General features: G+C 32.7%; 1 protein-coding gene across 2 annotated transcripts in view; it reads left to right on the forward strand.

Annotated features, from left to right (window-relative positions):
* Positions 1-10,616, forward strand: part of LOC134721865 (regulator of G-protein signaling protein-like) — a 30,975-nt gene extending 20,359 nt beyond the window's left edge. For both annotated transcript variants that reach the window (XM_063585126.1, XM_063585127.1), the window contains 5 exons: positions 1,904-2,021; positions 5,303-5,432; positions 7,561-7,685; positions 8,928-9,109; positions 10,115-10,616. In XM_063585126.1, the coding sequence (XP_063441196.1) occupies positions 1,904-2,021; positions 5,303-5,432; positions 7,561-7,685; positions 8,928-9,109; positions 10,115-10,581 (1,022 nt within the window). In that variant the 3' untranslated portion in view covers positions 10,582-10,616. The remainder of the gene's footprint in view (positions 1-1,903; positions 2,022-5,302; positions 5,433-7,560; positions 7,686-8,927; positions 9,110-10,114) is intronic.
* The last annotated feature ends 664 nt before the right edge of the window (positions 10,617-11,280 follow it).

The following is an 11,280-nucleotide window of genomic DNA, read 5'->3' on the forward strand; positions in this document are numbered from 1 at the left end:
GTTCTACGAGGGACAATATTCCCCAATATCGGTTGTCCCACTGTCTTTATCACTCTGTTCAGCTCTTAATATTATTCCGTATCATGTCTTTGTGACGTCAAATACGTTGACCCGGCCTTAATAACTTTGACCCGGACATATTAACGACGTCATAATGTTTGAACCGACGTTAATAATTTTGACCCGAACTTATCAAGTAATCTTTTGTGTGCTGGTGAAACAAAGAAAACACTTCTGAAACACACAAATATAGCCCGATAAATCGATTATCAGATTATCTGCATATTGATATTGTAAAATATCAGCTGCTTGACATTATATGAAGGCTTTTTGATCTCGTTCGCTACGCTCACTCGACAAAAAGCTTCATATTATGTCTCGCATCTGATATTTTACGATATCAACATGCAACTAACCTGATAATCGGTACATATTCATGCAATAACCCTTTTATTGTATAGCAATATAATATTTGAAAATAATAATTGGTTTAAACTAAGATTTTGTCGTTGATGACGTCATGAATTTGAAGATTTATTGCACTAGTGCAATATTATACAAATATAGCCTTTGTATGAGGTCGATACAAGGATATATTGACCTGAAAGAAGTATATTGACTGAGGACGAAGTCCGAGGTCGATATACTTCTTTGGGTCGATACATCCTGTATTGACCTCATACAAAGGCTATATTTGTTATATTAGTAATTTCTGACCATATTTGTATCAAAATCGTCATTTAGGTTTGTTGGAATTTTGGAGATATTACCTTGTCTCCTTGACAATAACAACATATTAGTTGTTATTTCATTTACTTTTTTTTTTTGACATCTTATGTATTTGAAGATTTTTTTCATCAAATAATCGATAACAAATATCATGTGTTTCAAAACGTTAAACAATATCCTGAAATTCATTACATGACGTCACAAAGTATAACGGTTTTTAGATATTCTAAAAATAACCGTGCGATATGCTTTTTGCCGGTCAATATGCTTTTTGCTATACGCCGTTTTCTCTCTACCTTCGAAAATATAGTTTAACATGTGACTCTCCCTAAACGAATCAAATTTGTTGAATTATACGAATTAATAATATTGGGGAATATTGTCCCGAGTAGAATTTTATATTGCACGAGCTTGCGAGTGCAATATATGTTCTACGAGGGCAATATTCCCCAATATTCATGCGATAACCCTTTTATTGTATAGCAATATAATATTAGAAGGTAAAAATTGTTTTAAACTACAATTTTGTCGTTGATGACGTCATGGATTTTGAAGATTTATTGCACTAGTGCAATATGGGAATTTATTGCACGCTTACTTTTGGTTACTTTCTGTGGGAAATATTATATTGCTATACAATAAATATATATATTGCAAGCATTTTAGAGATGCATCAATTATTTAAATATTTTTGTTAGAAAGTAAATACTGTTAATTCTGTTCTTTCAATGAGAAAAAAAATCTTTATTTTTAATTTTAAATTTAAAAGTGTTATGAACATGACCCATAAAGATACAAAAGAGGACACTAGTTTTATTGAATCATTTGCCCATCTCTCATGTCTGCATTCCTTTATTCCTTTAATGTGAAATTCAGGAGACAAAAAAAGCATTTGCTCACATGTTGCAAGATTTTTATTTCATTAAAACTTATGAAAATAAAATCTTATAATAAGACTCATCAAAGAAAATACTAGAGCTTGTCAATATTACTTTATTCTGATTTCACTTCGTTGACAACGTCATAAAATCACTTAATGAGTGACATCAGGGGATTAAAAGTACTGGATCTTTTCAAAGTGAAACATTTGTTTTTCTTACGTTGGACAAATGTTGCTGACGTTAAATAATTGACGAACCATGTGACACTGATACTATTTGCTTTTGTTTTACAGATAAAGCTGTCAATACTGGATCTAATACTCAGTTCCAAACGAGAATTGTGTTAAAAAATCGACTTGTATATATGGACAAATTACCAATGGATCTGAAATTTTGGTGTGAAGTTGCAAGGTTAGATCTTATTGACATTTACTTTACGTGTAAATTTGAAGAAACGTGTGAAATCGGCATTTTTAATAACTAGCGTATGACCGAAACTCTCGTGTAATGCTGCGGGTTTTTTAAACTTTATTTACATATACTAGTATATTTCTCTGTTATGTGTTTCAGTTTTTGAATTGCTGTTTGATTAGGTACTTTCCGTTTTGAATTTTCCTCGGAGTTAACAATTTTTGTGATTTTTTTTTAATTATATATGTCATGTTTTGAAGTGCTAGTACATATAAATATTTGTTAACTTATAAGAATCAAATACATCCTTGAATGATACTGTTGTCTTGGAAAACAGGTTTATTGTATCATTTGTAATTTGCTTTCAACTAGTTGTTTCTTTTTGTTCTTCATTCCAATTTAAGAAGTGATTTCATTTCCAACGGGTTTGTACAGAGTGTTGCTATATTGTGTTGTTAATACTTCAGTGTATGTAAAGTGCGGATCCTAAAATATCATTTTTACTGTATATGCCATAAATGTCTAATGTAGAATGATAAATAAACAGACGAACTTTTTTAAATTTTTGAAAAAAATGAAGAAAATGAGTTAAAATGTATATGTTCAGAAGTACATAATACTAATAAAACAAAGTAAGAGATGCGAGCGGGGTTTTATCGCGCCTAAAGCCATCCAGCTGTGAAATATATACCAAAATAGGTAAATATTTAGGACATTTCACGAACAGATCGTGCAGGTGCTTTATAACTAACAAGTAAGATGTTGTTGCAGTAAAAAATATTCATTTTAATACAATTATTAAAGTTGTATAACGTAGAATATGTTTTGTCATTCAGTTTCTTCATATTTAACTAAATTCCACTATGATGATTTCGTAATGCTAGTCATGTTTACTGTCGAATAATGATACTATTCTTTCATTTTTACTGTGGAGCGAATCATTAGTATTGTATATGCGGTACATTTTCACTGTATAATTTTATTTTTATCTATTACAGCTCATTTCTTTAAGCATGTAGAGCAAGACTTTAGTTGATTTGCTTGCTTTTTTTTTATTGGATAACACCCAATTTAATTCAAATATTAAAAATACAGGTTAAACTATGCCGATTCGACATATTGTTTAATTGTCAATCTTATTTACAAAGTTTGTATAAACAATTATACAAACAAAGCAAGCAAGCCAACCAAAGTTTTGCTTAATTTACATGCTTTACATGTATTATGAAATTAGATGTAAAGCCTTAATTTAGCCGACTTGCTCAAACAATAGATAAAGTAAGAGAAAGATTTGATAAAATTAAACTTACGGAGGAAAGTTTGGTTTTAAAACACTCTATTAAATTCAATAGAAATAACATTTATTTCAAATGTATTCCATTTAGTTTCTTATAAAGCGTAAAGGGATCTTTATCCTTAATTTTTTTATCCATTTCCATGACACTTCACCACTAATTACGTACATCTTGATATAGATTGCACCTTTGTTTTCCCGTTTAAAAGGTTTTACTCTGGACCCCTTTATAATTTGCTGTTCTGTGTGAACCAAGACTCCATGTTGAAGACGGTATTTTGACGTATAATGGTCTACTTTTATAAATTGTGACTCGGATGGAGAGTTGTCTCATTGTCACATATGACATCTATATATGGCTCAAAAACGAAACGAGACGGGATACAAAGGGATAAAAAATCCACGCTACTTTTTTAATATATTTATAATGGGCTTAATATGAGTCAAAATAGAGTAAAATAGTGGGTCTCATTTGGGTATAAGCGTCACGCCGGATTACCGATTTTTTGCAAGCGTGACAGGTGAAAGTCATATGATTGTGTAGTGATAAACGGGAAATGATGTCTAGCGGGACAGGGATAAATACAAAAAATTAGAATTGCATAGTATAAGCGGGATACAGGATCTGACAAAACAATAAGCGGAATACGGGAATCTGCCAAAACAGTAAGCGGGATCCGGGATCAGAACCCCCCAATGAGAACCCAGAATAAGATATTTTTGTATATTCATCCTATTGTTACAGTCATGCCTGCAATATCAAATGTATCCGATGCATGCATTTTTTTTTATTTTTGGTCCCTTTTTCAATTTTGTGGGGTCCAAATTTATAGACAAAAGTCCTTTAATATAGATATTTGGAATTCGTTGACATGCTGAATCTAACCGTGTATCTAGTTTGGGGATTTTTTGCCTAGTTGCTGAAATAGCCCACATAGAGTTCCAAAGGGTCTAAAATCAACAAAAATGAATTGTAGCATGCATTTCGTGTACAATAACCCAAATGTGCATGGTTTTACCTCTGCAGTAGTATCCATTCGCGGATCTAGAATTTTTCATAAGTAGGGGCCCACTGGCTGCTTAAGAGGGCCCGCTGCTGTCACGCTCCAGTGATTCCCTATATAAGTTAAAATCAAGGAGAAACGTAATCTGAAGATTACAATATGACATTTTGAGAATCGCTTATGTAACAAGTTTGAAAAGCTATATATTTGATGAAGAATGAATGAGGAGTTTGTATTTCAATTTGAAAATACATGTATCATAAATCCTAAAGTCATCAAATAAGTTTTTTTTTTCATTTGTTGCAAGTGCATTTATCACATAATTCTACAATAAAAATTCCTCGCATCTTTGAAAATTCTACATTAATAATGACTGCACTAACAGTGATAATTCATCGCATCTATAATAGTTAAAATGGATCGCTTTCAATAATCGATATGCTATATTATGATGCTTTTATAACACTTATTTGAACTTTAATGCTATGTTTGTATATTATAAAGACATATCACAATGAAAATATGTTAAAACTTAACTTAAAATCCTTTAACTTGATATTTTCAAAACGTAAACAAATACAGTTTTCCCATGATCCTTTATTCTACAATAGACATCCCCGCATATAACAGTAAAAATGAACTAGCTGGATTCGCACTTTATATACACTGATACTTGGTTAAATACAACTGTCCATAGTAGATTGTTAAGGAATTTAATCCCGTCGTATTCATTTATGTGTTTATCTGGTCCTAGCCAGGAGTTTGTTTTTAGTGTTAACTGTTGATGGCTGCCGGTAAATTTGTTTCCGTTATTGTATTGTTATGAATCAGACGGTTTGTTTTTTCTTGTTTGAACTATTCCACATGTTGTAATTTTGGGACCTTTTTATAGCCGAAAAAAATGATGATTTAGCATATAAAAGATCTTACGTTGACTTACGTAACCTGTCTATTTATTAATTACTTTCTATACATTTTAACAGATATGTTGAAATGGTGGATTATATCCGTAGTCTCGGTCACTTTTCCCGTGACAACCAGGACTTTTTGTACGAGAAAGCAAAAACAATTGTAAACTATTATGTAGCCTCTGATATACCACCTAAAAATCAGGTAAGGTAACATTTAAAAACTTCTAGATGTTTGACAACTAGTCTTTTATATATATGTTAATCCAGAGTTTGTAAAATAAAACATGTAAAAATAATATCTTCATTATGATAGATTTACATGCTCTTTTCAGAACCGAATTAGTAGATGTTCATCATTACCAAAAAAAAAACAAGTGTGTATTTTTCTAGTCACTTGACTTCCATCAGCATGTATTGTCAGTTAACTTTTTTAAATATAATCTACTCTCAAACTACCATTCCATTTGTAATAAAGCAAGACAACAATCATTCTAGATAATCTAGATGAATCCACCAGCCATCTAACATAATTTAAAAATATACTAAAAAGAGAAATGTGACGGAGTTTCACCATTTTTTTAATTTATTTTTTTTTTAAATGTGTAATATTATACATTTATTTCCCGTTCCTGAGGGAGATATGAAGATTTGTTCACCCAAGAATATTCATATTTCACGAGGGCTGTGCCCGAGGGAAATGTGATTTTTCGAGGGTGAACAAATCTTCATATCTCTCGAAGCTCAGGGAAATGAATGTTTTATTCCACTGCCCATGCTTCGTTTACTTACTGAGTATACTATATTAATTTATATACGTTTGTTTTCTCGAGGTCCCGATCTATAGAGGGGAATATGATGTTTTGAGGGGAATATGATATTCAGAGGGGAATATAAAGTTTTGTTCGACGTCACGTGTGATAGTTTCAACCAATCAAATGTTGATTTTACCATCAAAATCAACATGCAGTGGAATAATTGTAAATGCTACATCGATCATTTTATATTTTCGTTGTGTTATCTTAAAGCCCATGTTAGACCACGACTGCACCACGCTCACTGCGATTTTAAATAAATTCAGATCGGAGTGAGGTTGCGGTATGAGCGGCATGAACATATAAATTTCCATTGTTTTCACGATGATATTATCTCCTTGTTACGCTTCTACAACGATCCCTCTACGAATATGACACGTTATCACCACACTTTTACTGCGACCACACTACGGTTATCACGAACTAATTACGCTCATCTCTTTCTCACTATACCATACCACGATGTATCGTCTTTCCTTATGCTCCGTAATTCTCGTAAAATGGCTTCAAAACGAGATCAGGCATTATCACGTATGTCACAATGCAAGAGGAGACATTATCAAGCTTATTTTCGTCAAGCGTAAAGCTGTCTTAGGAAAAGGAAAAAGACCAGTAATATAACTATAAACAGATAATGATCACGTTTTCTTCGTTTAGATATCGTAAAATATCAGCAGCTCGAAACAGTGAAACTTTTTCAAAAATGAAGGGTCATAATGTGTCTCGCGGCTGATATTTTATGATATCAATGTGTAGAAAACCTGTGTACAAACTGATTGAATCATGATCCTACCACGCTCTGGCACGATTATACTACGTTCATCGCAATAACGTCTACATCGTGTTCCATATAAATATTGTTCCATTCCTTCCCTTTCAACTTAATGAGTTATTGTAGATTTCTCGGAAACAACACAGACATGTCACCAAAATCTACTAGAATTCGTGGGCGGGATGTTAGGGGTGGAGATAGAGACAGAGGGGGCTCTAATAGTAGCGATTCCTGATCCAGAAGATATCTCGGACCAACCAATCAAAAAAAATTATTTCTGGTACATCTATATCAAATGACGATAGTAGGGATGACACATGTAGGTCAAACATGGTTGGGCCGTTGGAGAAAAGGCAAGAAGTCCAATGACATACAGACAAACAAAACCTGCAGAGCTTTTATATACTAGTATTTTATGTGGCAACGACAATAAAAATGGTCGTAGTTTAAACGTGATCAGGTCGTAAGAAGAGCGTGATGAGAACGGCATGGGCGTGCTCGAATCGTAATTTGGTCTTACATATCGTGATTTAAACGTGGTTTAGTCGTAGAGGAAGCGCAGTGCGATCGAACAGCGAAATTTGTTACCACGACCTTACTGCGCTCTCCCTACTACAACCTGATTTCGCCACGACCGGACCATTAATATTTCAAACATGTTCAAAGTTGGCCACGCTAATCTCGACCAAGAAGACCTTACCTATCTGCAGCGAATATCAAGCTTAACCCATTTAATACATTTTCAGCTCAACATTTCCACTGACTTAGCATCACATATGTCTTACTCACTGGAAAAAGATGGACCGACCAGAGGACTCTTTCATGATGCATTACTCATAATATTCCCGCTAGTTTACCATTACTGGAGACAGTGAGTATTCGTTCATTCGTTCGTGTGCACCTTTAAAATCAAGACAGGTTTCTCTCTATCATGCGGCCTGACGGGCTTTTAAGCAGGTGTCAGACCACCAATTACTCCCTCCAATTTAGAACGTATGTAAAAGTAGTCGTCCTACTTTGACACAAAATAGTGCTTTTGATGTCATTGTTTACTTAAACTAACCAACAAATTTGCAGAAATGAAACTTTTGGTGAAAGGGAACTATATTGAGATCATTTTGAGCCAAAATTAACTTGCCTATGAGTTTGCATTAAAAATTCAGGATCAATGCGCCACATAGTACACTTATTTAAGATTTCCAGAAAACCGGGAGTTATTTTGGTAGTACCTGTCTTTTCAAATTCAGAAATTTGTTACAAGACTTTAAACATTAGTTGAAAATTAGCATTTAGAAAGGTGATACATGTACAATTCAGGATATACCTGGTTTCCTTGAAGTTAAACTTAAGGTAAAATATTTAGAAAGCTGTGAAAATTACAAAATTTGGTTGAACAGATAGGGATTTTTAATTGGTGGTCTGACACCTAAGCACGAACATTTGTATGTGGTGACTCCTTCTTGTGCTAATTACAGAAAATTTTATTTTCTATTACAAAGCAGATGTTATACAATTTATAAGAATATGGTCGGACATTACAAAAATATTAAATCTTGTGTTTCTTAGTCCTGCACGTGTTTCTTTGGCAAATTGCTACAATCAAATTTACTTGTACCATTTCAGGAATATGACAGTTGTTGTCCATTCGTTTAGCGCTTTTGGTTTTGCAATTTGATTAGGGACTTTCCGCTTTGAATTTTACTCCGGAGTATAGAGTTCATTTCTTGTTCACATTTACACCAAATTCCTTACAACTGAAACAGATTATGTAAAATGTGAAGGGTCAAAAATTAATTTTATGGTTCAATAAATGTATAATAAATTATTGCCATTCATTATGAATCAATTTCTGTCAAAAATAGGGCTCAAAGAACTTTTTATATTATTAATATTAACAATAATATTGTACACACATGTTGGCGTATGAATACATAACGTAACAGTGGGCGTGTCACTCTAAAAAAAAAAGGACAACATTGAAATAAAAATAATACTTTTAACCAATCAGAAGACAGTAAATACACCAAATTTATTTATAATATTATACAACTACAATATATAGTTGTGTAGTATTTACATTGTTTTTAACTGTTTGTATTAAACTTGTCTTTAGATGTCAGAAGGATTGGATGAAAAATCATACTGCAGCAGAGTTAATGGAGATGATAGAAAAAGAAGAAAAAGCATGGGAAAGACCACACACCCCACACAAATATGAAGAGGTTCCGGACTATCTTCGAGTTAGAGCATCTCAAATAAAAGTCGCCACACAATTCGTTTCCGGTTATATTATTGGTAAATGTTATTATGCATTAATAAGGGGGTATGTTAAGAGAGGGGGACTTATACGGATCATGCACTTAATTCAGGGGGTATGTCAAGAGAGGGGAACTTATACGGACCATGCACATAAAAACATGTTGACATTGCTGTAAGATGTTATAGATTATTTTGGATAGCTATTCAATTATCTATGTTTAATTCACATGCAATTGTTTCTGGCAGTGTGGGGTTTAATTTCCACAACCGTTACGAAAAATGAAAAGGAAGCTAACAAAATTTGTTATTGTGTTCGCTTCAAGTTGAAGTTCACACTGATACTTTCATAATTTTTCCTTGCTTTTCTTGCGCACGGAAATACATTATTTTGTCGGCAACTGATTTATCTTTACAATAAAACATATTTCACGGACTTTGACAATACCGCTCAAATAAATAGGTAATCATGTCGATTATTAAATAAAGCATAAGAGTTTAACACGAAAAAATTTTGCTTTGCCTGTTATTAGTATACTTACTTTAAGGAAGTTCGCTTGTCATGTTTTTGGATTTTTGTCAAATTTTTAGAATCCTCTGGTTTTATCCATTTGAATGCCTCAAAAAAAAATTGCCCATTGATCCCCATTTTTCTTTTTATAAATCTTTTACAAGTATAATGATAAGCCATTTGTAAGAGTTAAAAAAAAATATTATTTTTTAATAGTTTTTGAGACCTTAAACTTGTCACTGATAAAGCTATGAAAAGTCAAGAGAAAATATTTTCCCGCCAAAATTTCAATGGCTAATATCTCGAAAATAAGCACATTGACCTATTATTTTTTTTACTCTATTGAATTCTTTATTAAAATCCTATCAAAATAAACTAGTGTTTTGAAAAGTTAGTTATTTTGAAACTGAGAAGCAACTAAGTCTTTAACGATTCTGTAATATGACAGTGTGATATAAACATTATGTTTATGTACCGTGCGTTGTTTGTCGTAAACATGCAGAGTTTATAAAAGCACCATTGTCTTTTTGTAGATGACGATCAGTGGATAATTAATTTTTCACTTGTTGATGGCATGCGAATTCTACTTCCTCAACCTAAAAACGTAACAAAACGAGACCGAAAAGGAAGCATAGCGGCAAGACGAACGAGTCTAATGGAGAAAGGTTCCCATAAAACTGTTACCGGAAGTGATTCTAAAATGAGTGATTCTTCACACAAGAAAGAAAAAACAAAGGATAAGGACAAAAATAAACTGAAATCAAAATCAAGAAAGAAAATGGATGCTCTAACAGAGGAAGCAGATTCAAGGTTATCGTCACAAACCGTTAAACCAAGCAAGTCAAGGAGCTCGCTTACACCAGCAGAAGGCAAAGGGAAACTTGTAGATGAACTGGTGGAGCGATCGTCCAACTCACCGAGTCGTCTTAGAAAAATAGATGACCTTGTGTCTGCAGCAGTACAAGAGGACATGGATCAACACTTATTTGGAACCGAATGAAAAATCATCAGACATAATAAACATACTATTCTTAATCTTTGTTTTCATTCACCGTCAAATAATTAAAATTTTGATTTAAAAGGCTATACCCTGATAGAGCTTTTAGCTGAAGCCGTAGATCTTCCAAAATAATTTCAACAAAAGGTCTTATATTCTACACAAATTAATTCCATTTGAAGCACACATTTGAGTGAACAAACATGTTTGACGTATGTTTAACGCTGTTAGATGCTTTAAGTAAAATTGAGAATGGAAATGGGGAATCATGTGCCAAAGAGACAACAACCCTCCGATATGTATGTGCCTTTAATTTCCCAAGTTAGTAGCCTGTAGTTTAGTTGTTGTTGTTGGTTAACTTCTGTCGTAAAAAAATCGTATATTAATTTGTTATACATTTGACCGTTACTTTTCTCAAGTATATTGTTTCGTATTTTTCATGGCAGGGTCGTTTATAGGCGACTATAAAGTTTTTTCTTCTTCTTTTTTTTAAGTCATGCATTTGCCTTTAATTGCTTAATTAAAACCATTTATAATTAAACTTTAGTGGATAGTTGTCTCATTTGAATCATGTCATATCTCCTTATTTTCATATTTATAGTTTAGATGTTTTTGTTCAGTAATCTCTATAAATGAATATTATTAAACCGAATATCTTGGAAATTTACTTGGAATGTCTTTTAACATAGCTTTTATTCGAAG

The sequence above is a fragment of the Mytilus trossulus genome, chromosome 6 (assembly GCF_036588685.1).
Source record: "Mytilus trossulus isolate FHL-02 chromosome 6, PNRI_Mtr1.1.1.hap1, whole genome shotgun sequence".
NCBI classification, from domain to species: Eukaryota; Metazoa; Mollusca; class Bivalvia; order Mytilida; family Mytilidae; genus Mytilus; species Mytilus trossulus.